The 23,007-nt window shown below is 39.2% G+C and overlaps 1 protein-coding gene across 2 annotated transcripts in view; it reads right to left on the bottom strand.

Moving 5' to 3' along the window:
- Positions 1 to 1,320: 1,320 nt before the first annotated feature.
- TAB3 (TGF-beta activated kinase 1/MAP3K7 binding protein 3) overlaps positions 1,321 to 23,007 on the bottom strand; it is a 59,032-nt gene continuing 37,345 nt past the window's right edge. For both annotated transcript variants that reach the window (XM_004689931.2, XM_012730367.1), the window contains exons 5-9: positions 21,819 to 21,979; positions 16,411 to 16,504; positions 13,457 to 13,540; positions 8,316 to 8,417; positions 1,321 to 5,274 (exon numbers count right to left, since the gene is read on the bottom strand). In XM_004689931.2, coding sequence (XP_004689988.1) covers positions 5,126 to 5,274; positions 8,316 to 8,417; positions 13,457 to 13,540; positions 16,411 to 16,504; positions 21,819 to 21,979 — 590 coding nt within the window. In that variant the 3' untranslated portion in view covers positions 1,321 to 5,125. The remainder of the gene's footprint in view (positions 5,275 to 8,315; positions 8,418 to 13,456; positions 13,541 to 16,410; positions 16,505 to 21,818; positions 21,980 to 23,007) is intronic.

Below are 23,007 nucleotides of genomic sequence, written 5' to 3' on the forward strand. Positions count from 1 at the left end.
TAGCACAGCAGACCTTTCCTGTCTAGCCTGCTGCTCCCCTCCGCAGTGTATTTCAGTACATCTTCCTGTCTCCTCCCCACTGTGTCTCTATTCTGCTCCCCATTGTCTCTGGTGAATCCTCTCATCTCTACCCTCCATCTCTGGCCTGCACCCCAGTTCTTATCTAGATAGATAAAAGTATTTTGTAGGCTATGAGTATGCAGTGCTTGTTTTTTTTTTTTTGATTCATTTATTTATGCATATAAGAACTTGGGTGCAGGCCAAAGGGGTGTGTGTGTGTGTGTGGTGGGGGAGAAGGGTAAGATTCAACAGAGACAGATTGGGGAACAGAACAGGCAGATTGATGAAGTACACTGCTGAGGGGACCAGCAGGGGAGACAGATGAGATCTGCTGTGTGCCCTGTGGGTCAGCTCCCTGGCCAGCCATCTAATTGGTGCTGCTTGCTGTGGTGGCTGCCATTCAGCTTCACAGTGCTGGGACTTAACCCCTTATGCCACCAGGAAGGCCCTGCAGTACTTATGTTTTAAAAAGGCTTGGCAGACCTCTCCTGTCTCCCCCTCCCCCCAGGAGTATATTTTAGTTGATCTGCCCATTATGTTCCCCATTCTCTGGTGAATCCTCTCATCACCCACACCCTATACCCCAGTTCTTGTATGCATAAACAAACATTTGCCAAAAAAAAAGTTTATGTAAAGAATTGCTGTAATAGCTGGGGTTTGTGTCCAAGTAATGGATAGGAATAGAGATGAAATAGGGTTGCTTACCTACTGACAGTTTTGTAAGCTGTTTACTGTGGGGATCACTCTATGGTTCTGTACCTGCAGCTGTTTGCCAATTTTGAAATACTCCTGAAAAATATAGAGGAAATGATTTTGACTTCGAATGTGCTTAGTCACTGAAAGGGCTATTATGATTCATCTGTGCTGATTTTGGTCCCAAGTTGGGAGAGGTGAATCCTTAGGGCCTCTGGCTGATTGTCTTTAAAAATACTAGCTGTGCATTTCAGTGGAGGAACCAGTGTTTGGAAGTAGGACTAGTTTGATACTACAGGTCACTTTAGCTATACAGAAAAAAAAGATGCAGAATGTAGTGTTTGCTTTTAATTATTAATTCATTTTGCAGGCATCTGTGACTTTCTGAATATGGACTGTCTTGAGGTGCGTTGTATGCATGGCCGTGTGTGTGTGTACACACACATACATGTATATATGTGTGTATATATATGTGTGTATATATATGTGTGTATATATATATATATGCCTTTATACAGTTTCAGGAGAATCTGATTCCCAACACACAGAGATGTAAGAGACATGACATACGGTTTAATAAGTTCTTGCTGTTTTAATGAAGAAACTGATCAACTCTTTCACAGTGCGGAAACATGGACAGCGGGTGTCAATATAAATAAGAATTCAGAATTGTTCGGTCTCAAAGCAACTTTTCATGGCTTTAGAAATGAAAGTTGAGTCACCATTCTATTAATCTCTGAACCCCCAAGCCATGCAAAATCTATTTGTATTAAATATCTGGGATGCAAATAATACAGAGGAAATAAAACAGATGTCTGGTGAATGTGAAAACGTCATCAGAACTTGTACAGCAAGAAACTACTGTTAATTCGTTCCCAAAGAGAATAGTGGTGAAAACACAGACAGTGCCCAATTTATTGATTTGTTTAAAGTCACATTTCAATTGTCATTTTTCTTTCTCTACAGATATACAGACACATATTGTAACATGGACTCAAAAGTCTGAACGATTACAATATTAAAATAAATCAACTTTAACTATAAAGGGACATCTTCACATTCCAGGATACATCTTTGATATTTTTAAAGAACAAAATTTCTATGCCGTATATTCTTGCTTTTTGTTTATACTGTCAGACATTACAATTACCTTGGAAAATACTATATAAAATTGAGTTGCCACAGCAAGCTGGATATGAGCCCTAGAGAACTGTGACAAAGCAATGACAGAATTTAAGGAAACATTGACTTCTTTTAATAAGTAAAAAGTACTGAAATTGAGACCAGCTCCTTAAAAATTATTAAACTGCTTATCACACTTCCCATTTCTTTCAGGGAAATAAACAAATTAGCAACACTTTCCCCACCATCGTTAATCTGCTCTAAAACAACTACTTTTTACAATGCGTTTTTCTTTAAAACCTCTTGTCTCTAAGCTCTTCCAAACAATGTTACTCACTGGAAACATTTTACAATGCCTAGAAAGTTCCTGGCTCCTCTATTACCACATGAAACTTGTAAGACCTACTTCAAAATTTAAGAGGCAATGTATTTTAATAAAACGGCAAATCAAATGTGCTTTCTGAAAACCCAGTTGACAAGACAGTGAAGTAATGTAATGTAAAATGAATGTAGTCAGGTGTATGCATTACGAAATACCAGAAACCGGTCATACTAAAATTGTTTTTAGCTAGAAACAGAGATGCACACCCTGGTCCTCAAGAGCAGAGGCGCCTCACCAAACAGGCATCATCCAGTTGGCATCCTGTTACTTCCAAGTCCAGCGCCTGTGCATACCAATCCTACTTGGGAGATCCTTTTGAAAAGGTAACTTTGAAAGCTGACTGACTTCTTGTTCAAACTGGCCAGAGGCAAGAAATAGTCTATATATGGGGCCTAGTTCAATAAACCACGTGTCAAATAATGGTGCTTATTAAAAAAAAAAACTGAGCACAGCCTATGTTGACATCTGAAACTTGTGTATAACCAGAAATGAACATACAAAACTTGCCTAAAATCAATCTCTGGTGTCTCATACCCTGCCCTCTACATCTACCCAACAGACTGGTTTCTCATTTTTCCCGGCAGGTGAAAACAATGATTTATATATATCACCAAAGGACTGGAACCATGCATCTACTGTATGATAACAGCTTAGTAACCTGGATGTATGTTCATGCAATAGTTTGAAAGTCTTCTATATGGTTTGATTAAAGCATCATACTGTTTTCATACATGCTACTTTCATTCCTTACTGAGAACTGCCAAGTTAATTGCTGCCACTTCAGCATATCACTAAGAATACTGGTAAACCTTTAGCTAGAACACCAAGCAGTATATATATTTCCCCCTAATTGTTACTTAATACCAAGTGGGGTTGACCATCACTAAAGAGATATGAAACCACACAAAGGCAAGGGCATATTACAGAACAGCAAGGCTGACAGACTGTTACTGGAGAATGACAGATACCAGTGCTACAAAAGCCTGTAAAGAATTGTTTTCAGGTCAACGCTGTGAAGCCTGTCTGCTTTCTGGCCATTGTTTTCACAGTTTTGCCACAGTTGTTGTATGAGAGATGTTTTATCAGTGTAATTACAGAGCCACGCTTTGTGAGACTAGTGGATATAGTTGAGGGAATTTTCCACATAGGGAAAAAGTTTTCAAAGCTGTAGGTAGTGGGTGAAATGATGGCTTTGATGGACAACTATGGTGAGTGTTATGCCTTTGGTTTCCTTATGCTACGAAATGTGCAGCTCGTTTCCCAGGTCTGCCAGAGACCACGGCTATGTAGAATACGTCAGCATACAGCGCGGCTCGCCGTGGGTGTGAAGGTGTGTATGTTTTTGAGGGCAGGGGTCACCTGGTGCTGGAGAGGAGTTCTTCCTAAAGTAGAACCTCAGGTGAAACCCTTTAGCATTGGAAAACCTACCACTTTCACTGCTGTCTGCATCTGCCCAAAGGAGGGGAAGATTCCCCAGTCCAATTCAGAGCCGGGGCGGAAATGTGCTGTTTTTCAGTGGCGCACCCTAGTGAGTCAGATCATTTTACGCATAGTCGGTTTTTCACACCCTGAAGTTCTGGTTTCCTAAATAAGGAGTGCTTTACTACATCACCTAAGCTACCTGAATGAACTCAATGTTCTCTCTGAACACAGTATGTTACCTTCAAAAACTTCTTAACATCAAAGCCCTCTGTATTCATCTTCCTCTGAATCATAGTTGTTGACTAGACGCCTCTTCTGACATAACGCAGTGTGTGACTGCATGCCAGGGCCAGCTATAATGTCCCTCACACTGCTTTATTAACATGTGCAAATAAGTCTACGTTGAACAGCTAATGTTGATTTTTCTTCTAGCTGAAATGGGATTATGGCACAAAGTATTATCTGTGCTGTAAACATTAATTTGTCACAAAATTGAAAGGAGGGGGGGAAAGACCCAAGTGACTGCAAACATGTCCTACAGAACTACAGCTGAGCTCAAGACTTCAAGTGACTTTGGGGCTGGACTTGAACTTGGCATACATTCATTGTGCTATGGGCAAAGCAGTTTCATGAGAAGGTCATTTATAAAATAATACTCGGTCAGGACTTTTTTATTTTTAAAACCAATGGCCGAATAAAAGCATGCAGTAACTTAAAGAAAACTACTAGGTGGCATAATTAGGTCTTAGTTACCAGTGTTGATACAGCCTGATGAACCATTGTACAAGCAAAAGGAATCTTATCACCTTTGATTGTACTTTCAAACAAAGGGCATAATGCCTAATTCCTGACTGCTAGAAATCACATTTTATAAGATTTTGTTTATGTGTTTGAAATTACCCCTGAAAGAAGCAGCAGTTACAAATACCCTTATTATTCTGCTGAAGGAAAATCATATTCCGGTGCTTCTTCCTGTCCTTCTCTTCAACAGGAAACACAGGAGGAAGCACGGGGAGCCTGGGTTTTCCAGAGGGCTGCGCCCAAGTAAGTGCGCTCTGGAAATTCACAGTTTGTCTGCCGAAACTGTAACATGTCACACCTTGAGTAAAAGTTCTAGTTTATAAAATAAGGGCTACTCAGCAGTAACTTTAACAATTGGGGTCCCACAGAAGAGCTCTTAACTTCTCTGGGTACATTCTTTCAGGAATGAATCCTTTCCCAGTTTCAAGTATCCCTTTCTATCACTCACTTGGCAATGAGTAAAGAAAGGGGGAAAAAAAACCCCTCTTCATTTTCCCTTGAGTGGACACAAGCACTACAGTGTCACTTCTCCCCCCAGGCATCTGAAATGAAAAGGCTGGGCAGATGCACAGGCTCCCGAAGTTTCCTTTTCTTCTAGTGGGTGTTCAAACGTTCACTCTCAACCTGGTTCAGGCTCTTGTGAGTTCAAGTGTACCGTGGCATTTCACACTGCTCACAGCGATTTAGTGCTGGGTGGTTCAGGAAGGTGCAACTGTCACAGTTCCATGGAGCCCCTTCGTAGTCCTCGTCTCGGGGTTGTGTCCGAGGACTCTGTTTGCAGCCAGTTAGATGCTCTGATGGAAGTTAAGATGAAAGAGAAAACAGGAAAAAGACTCAATATTTTTCAACTGGCACCTTCTTCCCAACTCTCTCCCCTGCCCAAAAAACAACAGGGGGGAAGCTTATCCCTACTTCACCCCAATGCAAGTCAATTATTTAACAGCTACTGGAAATGCAAAACTGAACTTGTAGGTTATGCTGTATATTCTACTTTTCAGTAGATAATATACAGTTGTTTTTTTTTTTAACTATAATTCTTCCAGCATAGATTACCTTGCTTGTTCGCAATAGTGGAGAGCTAGATTTTTCCAGCCAAAAGCAAATGCTGATAGGGAGGAAGCATAAATTCACATGCTATAGAGCCTAATTTTGCTCTGACGAGTTTAGCCATACACCCAACCCCATTCTGTCTCCACGTGTGCTGCTTCCCATGGTTCACTACACATCTGATTAAAAATGTGCCTTCTGTGAGGTTTCCAATCTACGCAGGAGTGAAATAATGCTTCATAATGGCAGTGACAGTTCACAGCCAAGTTTTCCTCTGAATGATAAAAGATAAATTAGCCTTCCATCACGCTAAAACTTACTCTGATTCTTTCCTACCTTATTGGCATGAAAACATCCAGTAGGAATTGGTTTTAACATATGCCTATACTTGGAAATAGAAAATGCTGGCTACCTCACCTTGGTCTATGGGATTAAGAAAATCTTGAATCTTTTTTTCTGAGGTCCTCATTCTATTTGACCTTGTGCTCAAAAGGATTCTTTGCATTAAGGGTTGATTTGTAAACACTGCCTTTTAAGAGCAGTCCCTATTGAAAAGTGGGATCAGTGACAACAGAAGTCTAAAGATCTGAGATGGAATTTGCCCTGGAATCTGAAGCAAGAGCTAAAGGCTGGGGAAATCTACCTGTAAATACTGGGAATCCTCACAGTGAACTGAAAACAAGATTGAGATCTAAGGTAAGAAAGCAGGTAACACCAGAAAGGGAGATCTGAGTTTTAATCAGTTACTATTTGGGGCTGTTTATCTCCACGGGAAATTAGTGAACTGACTAGGCTTTATCAATTTGTCTTTGACTGCCACAGCTTCTTGAAGCTGTTCCTAGGATTAGAAAAAAGGCTCATTTTGTTTTTGTTTCACTGGCCTCACCTGTGACTTTTCTGACATTTTTCTGACAACTTACAGCTTCTGATTCAAGACTTTAAAACAAATGCATGAGCACAGTTTTGGTTTTTTTCTCATGTGGAGGTATAAATTAAAAGCATGTTGTTGAAGCAGTGTATTAGAAGAAAAAAGCCTTTCACCTCTCCTATATGGCACCTTAAAAAAAAAAAAAACTTTGCCTTATTTGGATGGGTTTTAATGGGCTATTAAAAACTCCCTTTTCCAGAGAGTAAGAAAAGTCAAGTTGTTAACCTAAGGGTTTGCTGCTTACTACAGTCTTTCTACACCAGTTTCAAACAAAACCTTCCATTTAAATTGTGGGAGTACAAACACTTACCATATAAAGTTTTTTAAATTCCTCTTTCTAAATGAAAAACTGCAAGTCCTCTTTGAACCAACTAATTCAGGACACCTGGGGACGTCACTGTTTAAAAACTCTTTCCACATGCTTGAGTTTTGAGCTGAGATCACCTCAGTAATGCAGCAGAAATTCAATGGCAATGTATATTTCTTACTGTGTAGATGGGAGAGACTGAAAAACTCAGTAAAACTTAAAGGTGGTATCCTGGGCCATTTGATTAAATGTAACCCTCAACTAAAGCCAAAGGTGTTAGGAGTCATCAGGCTGAGCACAGCCAACCGGGCCCCTGCTGCTCTAAAGACAGGCCAACTTTGGGGTTTTCAGAGCACCTCCTGTGTCTGAGTAATCCTTCAGAGGCATATATTGGAGTGCTAATTTTCTGCCACCGATCAGTATGATAGCAACTTAATTTGAATAATTAATCTTCTTTCAGGATCAAAAATAAAGGATACAACTAAAATTTTCAAGGGTTCCAAAAGTTCTAACCACTTTGTTTCAAACAGTCTTATAGATTTTTCCAATAAGGGGAAATATGTTCACGGGAGAAAAGTTGTTTTAAAACTGACTGAGAATGTATCTTTTTTTTCCTCAAGATTTGTTTATGGGCCCTTGCTGGTGGTACAGCTCTGCAAGCTAGCCGCAGCTGCTTCAGTGAGGGTTGATCCCTGGAGCTGACCCACATGGCACAGCAGACCTCTCCTGACTCACCCGCTGCTCCCCTCAGCAGTGTACTTTGTCAGTCTGCCTGCTCTGCTCCCCACTGTCTCTGGATGAATCCTCTCACCCCCACACCTCTAGCTTGTACCCTAGTTCTGTATGCATAAATAAATTTAAAAACGATTTATTTGTGCATCCAAGAACAGGGGGTAGGCCAGAGGTACGGAGGGTGAGAGGATTCACCATACAGAGTGGGGGGCAGAACAGGCGAGACAGGAGAGGTCTGCTGTGCCATGTGGGTGAGGTCCCTGGTCGGCAATTGAACTCGTGCTGCAGCGTGACAGCATTGAGACCTGAATCCGTGCACCACCAGGGAGGCCCCAATAAAACATGGTGGAAAGATCCCAAACTAACAAAAAACCAAGTTACATGATATTCAATTCCACATTAAGGAGAGTTTAAGGATTCTATAGAATACTTACAGGAACTCAAACTGAAGCCCAGGATACAGTTCAAGAAGTATTAGAGAACTTCAGTGAGAAGTTTTAAGAATGAGCTCTCTGGCCTTGCTTTCTAGACACCATTACCTTAGAGGTGATCTGTGTAGTGCGGTGGTCCCTGAGCACTGGATACATGGCCAGTGCTTTGAACTGAGCTGCTAAAAGTGCAAAAGATATTACTGACACCTTTATATTGATCTAAAGTTGAAATACCTTGTACATTAATTTCACTTAAGTATGGCTACTAGGAAATTTTCCTGTCGTAGACAGGAAAGCTTTAGAAACTCAGTAAGTTGGGCTTTCTCATTCTACATGGTTAATGCAAGTCTTTGGACATTTTGCACAAACCCCAGAAGCGCAAGTACAAACCATCCGCAGCTGCTGCCTGAGTGTCATGGACGTCTGCCTGTACTTTGGAGGTCACGCTAATTCTTCGGGCTTTCCGTTCAACCGTACAGGGGTCTGACGAATCTGCATGAGAAGTGAAGGCAGGAGTTAAGGATTCAAGCCCTTCATTAGCAAGCATGGACAGGCTCAGGAGCATTTCTCACGGTATGTGCACAGTTGAATGTTTCTTTTCTATCACTTCATGTCATCTCAGTTCCCCTGTGAGGGCAGGTGCTGTACTTAATTCTGCTTCTACAAGCTGTACAGAGCAGTGGTTTATGCAAGTGTTTCGTTCCACCTTCAGTGATTTGGAACAAATGCTTTTTATTTCATCAGTTTGCTACAGTGGCTTAGGGGTACAAAGTGACAGCAAAATCTGGGAGAATGTACTTTTAGCAAGCCCCCCAATTAAGCAATAGTAGAAAATCATGGGCTGACAGTACACTGTCCATCTAAGGTTAGCCAAAGAAAACCTACTATGACAAGAATGATTAAACGACCGTATTTTAGCACTAAAAGGCAAGGAGAGTAGTACTTTCAAAATTCAAACCCAACTGTAAGTAATACTTTGTACTGACAACACCTGCTCCCCAATCATTTCATCAATATCAGTTACCGACAAGTGCCAAAGTGGAGTAGGCATCCCACTTTCTTGCGAGACTGTGTTATCAGAAGTCACATCCTTTTCCTGTTATTTGTTTGCCTTTTAGAAAACGCCAGGTCGTCCTTTAGTTGTTATCAGCCCTGGGTGCAAGCCCTGCTCTCTCCCCATATGTGCAGTCTACCAAACAGCAACCTCTGATCTCCGCTCCAGGGTGCTGCTCTCAAAGGAAGAACCACACGCCTGTGAAACAGACCTCACCACTGCTACGACACTGGGTATGTGCGCTCCTGGCAGCTGATCCATCACGTTACTGCAAGAATTTCTTTGTATGTTTTCAGGGTAAAATTTACATAATACAAAAAGCCTAAGTATACCAGTTGGTAGTTCTGACAAATACTTACCCTGGGTCATCTAAATCCTGACAGAGTTAAAACATTACCATCAGTCCCAGTTCATCCCCAACATCAATTCCCAGAGACAACCACTATTCTGATTTTACCCCCATGCTTCTGTTCTAGAAAATAAATGGCACTGGTTTATTTATTTTTTGGTATTTTTTCATTCGGCATATTGTTGCTGAATAGTATTCCGTGGTGTGAGTATATAACACAGACTATACAGTCACATATTAAAAACACCCTGGTGATTATGAACAAAATGCTATGAATGCAATGCCTTAGATTATGTTGCATGAATCTTTGGAAGTAGAATGGGCCATAGGTTGGCTGGAAAAAAGAATGGCTGGACTGTTTTCCAGAGCGGTCATCAATGTATAAGAATTCTGATTGCTCTGTATTTTCACTCACATTTCATTTCATTTTAGTGGAATTTTAGCCATTTTGGTGGGTGTAAGGCTGCATCTCAAGGTTTTAATTTGCACTGCTTTTCCTAATTCAAACTGAGTGTGTTTATGTGCTTACTAGTTACTTACTCCTTTGTGAAATCTTGTCAAATGTTAGTTTTGTTGAATATAGTCTGGATACTTTTGTGTTATGTCCGATGGTTGAAAAAACTTTCTACCTTGATTTCACGAGCAATCAGTTGGCAGCATGAGGGTCTACATTCTATGCTTTTTCTATTCCAATGATCCTATTTTATTCCTGTCCTAGTACCACATTATGATTACCAGCTTTAGGTGGTTACAGATATTCTAAATAGTTTGCCTGTCTATATGATGTCAGTATCACCTTACGAGAGTCTATGCTAATGAGGTGGCTCATGGTAAACATACTGAACACCATTTTTCATCAACGTGGTCCTTTGATCCCAGGTGAACAAATTTTCAGTGCTCTTCCTTAAGTAGAGCAACTCCTCTGTGATAGCTCCTGAAGTCATCAAATCTGGTACTGGACAATCACTCATTAAGATTCCCATTTTTGGACACCACTAGGCTATTTTAAATACAAATATCCATGCCAGTGTTAAAAGAACAAATGATTTACTGTGTTGCCACCTATAAATGAAAATACTTCAAACACTGATGAAATTTTTAAATGCCATACCTAATTGAGGCATTTTCCCTTACTGTATCTTAGTTGACCACGGCAAGAAAGACTACGATGTGACAGGAATACTTCTTTTTTTTTTTAGTTCAGTCTTGAAAGTACTTAAATCTTGACTTCTTGAATTTAGTTTTCTTTTTTGTAAGAGAAAGAAGTTTATTTTTTTTCAAGAACTGTTAAATATTGAAATGCTAATTAAAACATTTGGTACATAAGAGTAGGTATGCTATGTTTAATGTTATTGCTATGTATCAAATGTCCCAAAAGGATCCCTCCCAAATGTTGGTGGAATAGGATTTATTTTGTCCTTGATTAAAAAACACCTGATCCTTATCTAATTGTTATGCTCACCTTTGAGAACGAAAGGATTTCTTTGTGGTCTGTCAGTTGAAGCTTAGATCTGTTAGAGATCAAATGTTCCACTAAGACAAGAATTCTATCTTTGACAACTATTTTGTTTTCACAGTGCTGAGACTATTTCACTTCAATTTCTTTTGGTTGAACATCACCAAGAAGGCAGTAAGGGGATATTCCTTGCTTTGCTCCAAGAACACCACACTGTGGAGGGGTCCCACCACACAGCAGGAGGGTGAGGGTGAAGCACTGTAGAGACTCCAAGGCGATCGGCAAGTAGATGTAAGGTGAGTGGAAAGAAACACAGCAGTCTGGGTAGGGACACATGCAATGAGGCTGCCTGCCGGCCCCAGGATGCAGGGGAAGGAAGGGCAGATGGTATGGAGGTGCTCCATCACGGGCTAGGACCCCCACAAGGACAGGCCTACAGAGAAAGGGCTCCAGATGAACACTCCCCAGTACTCCACCTCTATTACCACTGTGCAGTATAGTAACCGAGGTAGACTGCTGAGCCTCAGGTCTGGGACCTCAGAGAAGGCAGGCCAGCAGTCCCTAAACATGGCCTCTCCTAGCAGGATGGCAAAGGAGAAAGAGCAGGGAACAGAGAAATAGGTGAAACCTGGAGAAGGAATGGGAAAAACTGAACATGCAAGTCCATAAGCTAACAGATCCCCAGTTACCTAAATGCAAGGAGGCCTATAGCCAATAGCCTACTACTCATTGATGAACAAGTGAAAGCCTCGCCTGGAAGATCAAGAACAAAACAAGGATGTCCACTCTGCACTATTCACGACAGTGTAGAAACTGCTAGCAAGAGAAGAGTATGTGGGAACATCCAAACTGGATAGGAAGAATAAAACTATGTATGTCATCTGTACAAGGCGACAAAATCCCAGAGACTCCACTAGAAAAGTAAGAGTAGAGGGCTACCCTATCTTCAAAATTATGTTGCCTTCTTACATGCAAATAAGAGATTGGTGAACAAAGAAACAATCCCACTTACAGTATCGGATCAGAAAAAATTAAATACCTTAGAAAAAATTAACAAGATGAAAGACCTTTGACATAGATAACTGTAACTTTGTTGGAATAGAAGACGCACAGAGATGGAACGATGGAGAGACTCTGTCAAAGATTAGAATAATACATCCACAAAATGGCTATTACCTAAAGTTATGTACACATCAAGTACAACCCCTATCAAAATCCCAAGGGCATGCTTTAGAAATAAAAACAAACATGGAATTTCCAACTACAGATAAAACAAAAAGTGGAGAGATCTCCCTTCCCAACATCAAGCTACTATAAAGCTATATAGTAACTAAAACAGCAGGAGACACAAGATCAGTGCAACAGATCTGAGAATTCAAATATAAAGCCATATATACATATATTGACAATTCACACAACAAAGGAGCCAAGGAACGTCTTCAGTAAACAGTACTGAGAAAACTGGATAGCCACCTGAAAAGAATGACACTAAGCCACTGGACCACCATACATGAAACTGAATATAAAGTAGATTAAGGATTTGGACATACGTGTTGAAACCATAGTGATATACTCGTTCATGCTGGACCCAGGTCTGGGACCTCAGAAAGACCGACAGTGCCTTTATCCGAAAAGACAGCAACCTACAGAGTTTGTCTTCAAACTCATTGTAAAGATGAGTGTGGGGACTCATCTCTAATGGCTAGGAGATCAAAGCGAAAAAATACATGGAGCTCCATCACAATAAAAAAGCATTTGCAGTCAAGGAAACTTGTCAAAATGAAGACATCATACTGCACGGGAGAAGACCCATGCACATCCTAAGTCCAACAAAACTCTGCAATAGACAAATGATCTGATTCAAAAAATGGCCACAGGATCCGAACAGACACTTCTTCCAACGACATATAGATGGCCGTCATCAAAACTACAAGAGAGTGTTCTGTTCTGTTCCCCACTGTTTCTGATGAATCCTCTCACTGCCTACAACTCTGGCCTGTACCCATAAATTAATCTTTAAAAAAAAATGCCCCACAACCCAGTCATCCCACTACAGGCAATTTACCCCAAAAAACACAACTTCCAAAACATGTAAGCACCACCATTTTTCCTGAAGCAGGATACACAATGGCCAAGAGCTAGGAACTGCCTAGGTGACTGGATAAAGGAGATGTCGGCTATATATACAATGGATCACGACTCAGCTGTTACCAAAAAAAAAAGAAAAAAAATGACTTGGCTGGAGCTAGAGCATATGATATTAGAGAAAAACAAACCCCGAAGAATTCACTCAGAAAGGAAACACACAGATGAACTAAAACTAAAAATTTTAAACCTTTTCTTCACCTCCAATTACTACTTACCACAAGAAAAAGGGGTAAGAGTTAATATAGGGTGAGGGCCAGAATTGGACTTGGAGTGGTGAACTTGAGGTAGTATATACACATGTTGATTTTCAGGGATGCACAGCACAAATTTGTTGCAAGGCAATGTTACTTCAACTATCTTTGGCAATAATTGTACGAGTCTAGGGAACCTGTCCTTATCACAGCAGTGACATCAATAGGTTATTTTCTTTGTACTGAGTAAGTTAATTGACCAAGGGGAATTTCTTCTGTGATAAATATGTAAAACATCCAAAGAATACTGATGTTTGGCATTTTCCTACTCACCTTTTTTAGATGGCTTGGGTGGTACAACTGGGCCAGGTTCTATGTTGTCATAAAAATTATTCATTGCTTTTGGATCAAAGTTTCCTATAAAAATAAAATCACCAGACATTTAGAGCTCTTGTTCTGTTAACAAGAAAAGATAGCAACCTACACAGCATTTGTCTAGGAATAGTTTATTAACAATGCCTAGTAGGACTAGCTTTACATTAAGGATGTGGTACATTTAGGGAGGTAAATGGAGAAATGAAAGGATGGCTGCAGTTTTTCGCGTTTTGATTTTAATGAACCAACTATGAGAAAGTATAGAGGAGATGGTGCCAATTTCAGAGTTCCTGAAAAGTTTTGTCCCTTTCACAAAATTTTCACCTCTCCAGCTGTTTACTCCCTGGTGTGAGCTCTTAATTATGTGTTTAGTTTGTAGAAGTGGCAATCAGCTCGTTCTGCACAATTGCAAGCAAGCTTTGTAACTGTTTTCATGCTTATTTACAGAGGATGCTACCTCGTACTGACAGTTGACACAGACTGAGTGAACATCTACTTCCTCATTTGATTTTTTCCCTCCTCAAAACAACTTTCCTAGCCCAAAACAATAAAGCTATTTTTAAATTAAACTATGTAGTGACTTGCATCCTATCTCAGTGTTCCCCAAAACATCTAGCTTCTGTTCTCTGGCCTGTTACTATAGTTTTTCCAAACCGTGAAAAGGTACAATTCCATATAAAATATATTTGGATTCCAGGGGCTCTCCCTGGTGGCACAACGGGTTAAAGCACTGCATTATGAAGCTCTCAGAAGCCACTGCAGCATGAGTTCGACCCCCCACCAGGGAGCTGAACCACATACCACAGCAGACCTCTCCTGACATGCCGGCTGCTCCCCTCAGCAGTGTATTTCAGTAGATCTGCCTTTTCTGCTCCCCACTCTGTCTCTAGGGAAACCTCTCACCCACCACACCTCTGGCCTGTACTCCAGTTCTGTAAGCATAAATAAATACATCTTTAAATATATTTGGATTCCTTGTGCAAAAAGGTTCAGAAATGCTTAAATTAGCACCAAAAAGAAAACTTTGCTGGCCAGTAGAGACCAAAAGCCAGGTCTTTGCTTATAAACCTTAATCATGGCTTAAGATCCTATTACAAATGCTTTTTATCCATTTGGATGTAGTATTTTAAAGTATTTTTCTGAAAAGTCCTATGATGGCTCATGAAAGCTGCAATGCTATTTTGATAAATTGGATTTTTTTCTGCTTTAAGAAATACTATGTATTTCTTCAATTCCTAAGTCACAGCTGATGTTCCAATTTCTATATCCCATAAGGTTTACTATAAATATCCTAACCAAATGCTTCAATGTGTTTTACTTCAAAGAACATACAAACAAAAAAATGCTACACTATTCCAATATAGTAGCAACAGTTTATATAAAACCCACGTTACATGTAATGATTCTTTCACTGCTTAAAGCTAGTAAGGCTGTAGCCTGAGTCTTCTGGGGGAAAAAAAAAAACCTTTAAGGGTACCTTATTAGAGTCTTCAGTTTCCACATTCAAATTTGCTTCTATTGTTCAGATAGTTTTATGACTCCCCACCCCTTTGATCTTGCCTAAAAATGGCAGTGTGTACTTAATATACACGTTTAAAATACGGTAGAAGCTCTCTTAGCTGCTACAATTAAGAATAGGTAAAAAGTGGAAGGCTGGGGGTGGGAGCAGCTGATTAAGCCACAGAACTGCTAAGAAAAAAAACAAGTCTACTTTAGTGTAACAAATCCTATAAAAAGCAATATCTTAGTGTTGGACCAACACCTTTCCTTTACATGTCTGTTGACTAAAAGTCCTATATTCTTTCTCACACAATGACTACTTGCTCTGAGACCGACAATAAACATTTTAAGTTATATGGAGCTGCAATACAGGCTCTGTTGCAAGCCGTCAATGGTGCTGCTGAAGCACAGAAGCAGCCCCAGCCAAAATGTAAACAGATGGGCGTGGCTAGGTTCTACACACACTGGGAGCAGGGGAGTAGGCTGAACCCTGATCTACAGTTTCCTGTTTTGGTTTCTTTAGGATGAATCAAGAAAGATACTTTTAGAATATTTACAAAACAATATGAAGACAGATTACTCTCAGTTTTTATGGTTTGCCCCATATCTAATTCATAGTCCCTGGTTTGTGACTTGCCTTTGAGTCTTTTAAGAAGCATTTGCCTTTGGTTTTTACAGAGAGAGTAGCTTGTACCTTTCACGTCAGTTTAAGAAACATTAAATTACAACAGTATAGTAACTGGCATAAGGAGGTTTGGGAACAGGCACAACTTAACTCTTGGCAAGCAGACAACAGAACCGCTAGGAGCAATAGAACAGACAGACGTGGGGAATGCAAGCCTCCGAGTCGGGTGGGCAGTGGGCTGACCAGTGTATTTCACAGAGGACATCTCTAACCTGGTGAACTAGGTACATGAAAGTCAGTTAAGAGAGCTTCTACTGTAGTACAATTCTATAAGAAATCCAAGCCCTCCCTCCCACCAAAGTCTAATATGGTTGCTTTTGTGTTAAAAAAAAAAAGGGCATATTAAATTTGTTTTAAAAACCGAGAAATCTGGTATTTGGGGATCACTTTTTATACATACTTTTGAGGACTATCCCATATGCATGTACTAAGTTTTAGAATGAAAACCCATCAAGTTACAAAATAGTCACAAATGATTTAAAAAGGAAAAATGTATGATAACAGCATTCTAAATAATAAGTTAATGACAAAACTGCCACAGTATAACTACTTTTGAGCCCCCAAATTAAATCTATGACCATGGGATAGGAAGATGGCTTTACCAGGATTATAACCTTATAGTGGATAAAAGCTTCTCTTAAATCCTTACAGCCAAAATGATTGCTATTTAAGCATCTCACAAACATCACACTATTATTTATGGCTTACCAAATAATCAAGTCTATACCTCTAGATTGAAGGAGGTCAACTTCTTTCAGTGTACAGTCAACATTTATCTGGAGTTGTCTGTTCATGCTTCTCAATCTTGTCATTTCCTCAGGCTAGTAAAAAAGCACCCAAAATAACAAATGTGGAAAAGTCATTATCAAGCCCAACATTTAAGGGGGAAAAAAAGTCATTATCAAGCTCAACATTAAAGTCATTATCAAGCCCAACATTTCATCTCATATTAATTGTTCTGACTGGATTTTACCAAGAATATGGCCTTAGTGCATAAGAGGGCATGTTTAATAAGTCCTATATATAAGCTTTAAAAGGAACAGCCAGATAAACATATGTGGCCATTACTGATGCCCCTAAACAAAGTCTGCACATAACATGGCAGGCTACAATATTAAACTATGGTCTGTCATATAATGTACAACCATTTTTACAATAGAGTATTGAAAAGATTTTATCTGTTTTTACGATAAGGGAAACTACGAAACAACCTTTTAACAAGCAATGTCCATGATTTTGGTTTTGTCAAGACTGATAAAAATGACTAATTTAGCCCATTAAGTATGAGGCACTGTGTTCACCAAAACTCTCATTCTTCCCTGAAAACCGTCTTTCAAGGTAAGTACCACTATCACCTCCTATTTACAGAGGAAGCTGGGGCACATAAACAGGTTTTATAATTCCCCCATGTTATAAGAACTAGTAATTGTCAGAGCCAGGATTTATATAGAAACCGTTTTCTTTTAGACCAAAGTAAGCAATCTAGTCATGAAGAATTTCAGGCACCAATAGACTCCATTCTTTTTCCCAACCTTTTTTCTTCCATATCAGCCTTTCCTGCACAGTCTACTCTTAGGCCTTTCAGGACCATGAACAAGACACATATGAAAAACACCCTACCCATCAGTTAAATACAGCTTTTTGGAAGCCTTTACTTCTCATGTTCTAGATTTCTTTACATCTATCTATATCTCAAACAGTAAAAAAAAAAAAAAGAAAGAAAGAAAGAAAGAAAAAGAAAAAAATCAGGGTTTAGACTCTAGAAGCATGGCTTTTGAAGCTTTCAGAATAGCACAAGTATTCACTCAGTTACTATGGTGACTTCAACTATATAAAGTAAATGATAAATCTCTGCAGTGGTGAGACAGAATAAAATCCTATTAAAAACATGTATTTTGTTAAGAACTAAATATGTTAACATTAGAGAAGAAAAATGAGCAAAATGGCTGATCTGGATTTATAATGATGCAAGATCTTATGCTGTTAGGACGCATTGTCAGAATAACTGGGAGTGCCAACTTAAATAATCAGGTATCAAAAGCTTAAAGTAAGTGATAGACCAGGCAGAATTCATTAAAAGCTACAATCCTTAGAATGCTAGCAGCACACACAGGTCACTTAAGTTTTGCTTTTCTTTTCTTATACCCTAAGGGCAAACCATGTGACATTAATATGCAACAGTATCACATTATCACAGTATCACCCCTGAATATCTACAGTAAAATAATTGGCTATCTTCCTGTGAGTATGTTGAAGGACCTGTTCTTTTCTTTGTAGATTCATATCACGAAAGTCAAATAAACTGAAGGAGCTGATCCTTCCTATGGGGGTGGGGAAGTGTGGAGGGGTTCATGTTTCAGCCATGGTGGTCCTAAATAATAAAGCTCTGTAAATAAGTATGGAAATGCTCACTTCCAAAGACCATAGAACTATCTCAACTCACTAAATTGTTTGTTTTCAGTGTCCTTTTTCATAGCTTTTTAGCTGTTTCTGAAAAGTAACTATATGTCAAAAAGAGTATACCGTATTTTCATGATAGAGGGGTTTAAAAATTGGCTGCCTGGAATTTAGAGTTGTTTCTATATTAGAATGCTTATATCTGACATTTCAAAGTGAAAAATTACTAAGGTGTTTTTCTACCTTTTGAAAGCCTTAGGTAAACTGTTCAGCACTTTAAGAAGCTGTCTCAGAGAGACCACCATCAAAGACCACTGATGTTCTTTGGGGGCCTGGTCCCAATTAGGCTTCTGGGATTCAAAGCTGTGGGTTAATCCAAAAATCCAGAAGATGAATGGGGAAAATAAGTGTGTGTGTGTGGGGGGGGGAGGGAATACTTGCAGCTTTTTGCTTATTAAAATCTTATTTATCCTTTATAATGTAACTCAGATTTCTGTTCCTCCATGATACTATCTTTGAAGCCCAAGAATAAAAAGTGGACATTTCCATCTCAGAACGCTAGAGGCATTTAATATTACCATTTAGCTGACTAGTGCCTATTTTACTACCTTGCATTCTTTCTCTCATGCAATTATACAGAAGTTTGTAGACAGACATGCCATCGTTTCACAAACCAGTCTGAGGTGACATCTTCCACAGCATTGAGTACAATGCTTTGCAAATAGTACATTAAGAAAAATGATCTGTCGTGCATTTGCATCTCTGGGCTCTCCCTAGGACACTTTTGTCACTGCCCCTTTATCTTTCTACAAGTGCACATAGAGCTGCTCACAAATGTGCATTCTAGCCTCATTAGGCACATGCATTTCTAAACAATTTTTGATACACTTTCATAAGAACTTATTTGAAAACTTGAAGGCAGAATTATGTGCTTGATAGGAAAAAGGTCAGTTCTCCACTGCATAGTGCTGCATGAGTGGAGCAGTACTCACCACCTACTCCACATCAGGCACTTTACATACAATGCCGGCTCTTGTCTTGATAGCACTAGAATATAATTGCAATACTTTCCTCTTATAGACAGGGAAAATTTAAGCAGAGAAGTTACATAGCCAGAAAGTGCTGGGGCTGCCATCCCACCTCCAGAGTCTATGTGGACACTTTTCCCTTGTCATGGTGCATCAAATGAGCCTCTTGAACAAAAAGGGAACTCTGCCTGAATGCTTTAATTCTTGATTAGTTTCCTAAACAATATGCCCTTACCCTTACGCATGTCCTTACAATGAAATCAAAACTCTGAAAAAATGCTTTCAGATTTGTGTATATCTGTTATCCATTATGTTGTGACCGATATTTATAACAGCTACTCTTTGAGCATTGTATAAATTTTAACGTGTACATCTTATTTAACCCTAATAAATACCCACTAAGTGGATAGTCACACACTGTAAAGAAAACAGAGAAAGCTACTTATCCAAGGAACTAGGAGTGGCATATGTGTAGCAGAACTAGGATTCAAATTTACACTTAAATTGAAAGGCGACTGTCTTAGCTGTGATGTACAAGTTGTCCCTTGGTTGTATGCCCCTAACTGTTATCCATTTTACTCTAGATCTGGCAGTAGAAACAAATGGGATTCACACCTTCAGATTTCTCATCTCACATTTTCATAAACATGAAGTTCATTATGGGTGATGGCTACCTGGGGGTTCACTATATTTTTTCCCCATTTTTATATATCTTTGAAATTATCTAAAAGTTAAAAATAAATTACAGCCTAAGGCAAGAGCTTTATAAATCTTTTTCTAAAGAAGTCTCATCAATAAAGGCACTCATCTAAAATCTAGTGTTTTGTTTTTTTTTGGAGACACTAACCTATCAGATCTCTATTACAAAAAAAAAAATCAATAGGAACTATCACAGCAAGAGGTTGCTAAGCAAAGCTTATATGGTTGTGTTAGATAAAGTGACTTTGATGCGAAGAAAATTTGTTCTACAAGTATTGAAAGAACTCCAAAGTCCAGCCATAGATGGATGGTTTCCTTAAGGGCTATGTTCTTTTAATAGCTTCCTCAATGCAATCCCCAATCAGGATTCAATTAAGATTTTAAGTTGAGGGGGGAAAGTAAGTTGGAATTAGATTTACATTAATATTATTGCTTTTTTAAAATATAACTCTGTAGTTTCCACGCATTTTAATTAAAACCATCCCTTCTAGTATTAGAAAAACCATCATTATTATTAAATTTGCTTGTTTTTCAATCTTCTCAAAAAATGTCCACTGGTTCCCCATTATCAGCAGGATAAAGTGTAAACGATTCATCTAGCATTCAAAGCTTTGTCCCACTCTACCTCACATATTAACCTGTTAATACACCAGATCTCAGTTGAAGTGAGAAAACTAATTGCTGCCTCCTGGTAGTCAATCTCCATTTGACTCCAAGCTTTTGTTCTCATGTGTTCTTTTCTGAAGTGCCTTCTACTCTCCTCTGCTTAAATAATAGTACTCTACCAATTAGGATAGTGGTGTGCACTGTTTTATCCTTCAACTGAATCTTAAGAAAACCAGATGAAAGCTAGAGGCCCACTTCCCAAACAAACACCTGTGAAATTCTACATATTAACTTCAGTTTCACAGATCTCCTCTGAGATGATGAACCTCAGTTAAAAAATTCCCTGAAAGCACAGCTGCAGACATGCTGATTATAAAAGACCTAATGCCTGCCCACTTCTCTAAAGCTATAAATTCAGAAAATGCATGTTATTCAGAAAGGATAGGATAATGAGGACTTGCTCTGTGGAATAAGTAAAGGTTAAGTGAGCCCTGAAGCACAAACAGGATCTATACACACAGTTTCAGAAGGGTATTACAGCAGAAGCATAAAGTGAGAAGGGCAGAGAAGGCCACTGAACTGTTTAGAAACCAGATGGGGTATAAGTTTTCTTGTTACCCATAAGCCAACACAGCACACACCATACGCTTTATAGTTACCTATTGATGGACCTATTTCTCCTACCAGCAAGAATGGATTAAACACCTAGCATAGAACAACCCTCATAGACTACCCCCCAAAAAAATGCTTACTGTAGGAATGATGAATGAATGAATGTAGAAAAGTGAAGTGGCATACTGGATCACAGAAAGCTTGCGATGTGTCAAGATATTAGGCATGTTTGAAAATTTTCAGAATTGTTTGAGATCTTGAACACTCAAATTATGAAAAACATGTTGAGAACATTTATCTGCCATCTTTTCATTAGCTCAACTCCTTGAGGACTGCCATCCATGTTATCTTGGTTTCTACAATTATTTATACTGGACAAAATGGCTCTTCCCTAAAATAGTCTAGTCAGTACTTTTCCAAAATTCGTATTGAGCTCATTCTAACTCATTTTAATATACTTGCAAGTATATATTCTTCAAAAAATTATTTTCTAAGAATAAATGAATACAGGAGAACAATTATTTGGTCAATGTGCACTTTTCACGTCTATTCTGACAATTTATAAGAAAGATGAAATACCTTGATTACCACTGTCCATATTTAAGACACTGATGAGCTTATGGAATGCACAGATGTGAGAACAACAAAGCGTCAAATTATCTTAATACTGAAAGCAAAAGACTATCGTCCATGGCTTTAAAAAACAAACTGTTAGGAACAGAACTGAAAGGAAAACCAATGAACTGACAGCGGCTCCCCCACCTTCTTACCCAACATTGCAGCAGCCACTTACCGTGGGGATCGCGGTGGTGCAGCTAACCCTCCGGAGCCTTCTCTGCATCAAGTCATGCTCCATCCCGTTCACTTCTGCCTTCAGTCGTTCTAGCTCCTCTTTCTCAAGTTTCAGTTGCTTAGCTAACCTCTCCATCCTTGCGCGCTGATGTAACAGCAAGGCTATGGCAGTATAGATAAAGTTATTGTAGAGAATAGCATCAAACAACTGAGGGACATTTCCAAATACGTTGTTAATGTATACAATACTTGTAAATAAAGACACTGTCATCCAATTTCAGTTAGGATTTACTGTTTCTCATACTTTCCTGCCTCCATGTCTGCTTTAATTTAGTTCTTGGAGCTGCTACCAAAATGACATTGTCTATACATTCCTCTTGTTCTGTTGTCCTTAGCTCCCTAGATTGTCTTTATCCTTGGTTTTAAGCAGGCTCAATATCAAACACTGAGTTACTATTATTCCCTTATACACTAAAAAAATGCTAAATTTTCAAGTGGCTTGAAACACTCTGAATAGACTTTAAAAGCTCTATGCTCCTTTAGTTAGCTATGCCATTAACTACGCCAACAATACTCATTACTAATCCCACTTCTTATGAATATGTATTACTTATAAAAATCATCACACTTTTAGGCCATCCTTTTTAAAAAAAAAAATTCAAATTCTGGCCCTCCCTGGTATCACAACAGGTTACAGCGCAGCACTGCAAGTGAGCTGCAGCCACTTCAGTGCAAGTTCGATCCCCGCCCCAGAGCTGATCCACATGGCGTGGCAGACCTCTCCTGACCCGCCCACTGCTCCCCTCAGCAGTGTACTTCATCAGTCGGCCTGTTCTGCTCCCCACTCTATCTCTGGTGAATCCTCTCACTGCCCCTGCACCCCTGGCCTGTACTCCAGTCCTGTAAAATCTTTTTAAAAATTCAAATTCTTTCACCCTGATGAACTTTTAGTCCATCTACTTTCCAATTCTGTATTTTTGACAATATTGACTTGTGTATATTTTCTCTCAATGAATGTTCTTCCTGAAAAAAATGTCTGATTAGCTCACTATTATGACTACATTTTCATATTTTAAAACAAAGCTTATAGATGTCTGAAGCACTAACGCTATTCCTAGTAACATTGTTAGGTCAAAAATATGATTAAAACTAAGCTGTTAATGTTATTTTATTTAGAATAGGCAACAGCT

This window comes from Condylura cristata, unplaced genomic scaffold (genome assembly GCF_000260355.1).
Source record: "Condylura cristata isolate star-nosed mole 26May11 unplaced genomic scaffold, ConCri1.0 scaffold00027, whole genome shotgun sequence".
In the NCBI taxonomy this organism is placed as follows: Eukaryota; Metazoa; Chordata; class Mammalia; order Eulipotyphla; family Talpidae; genus Condylura; species Condylura cristata.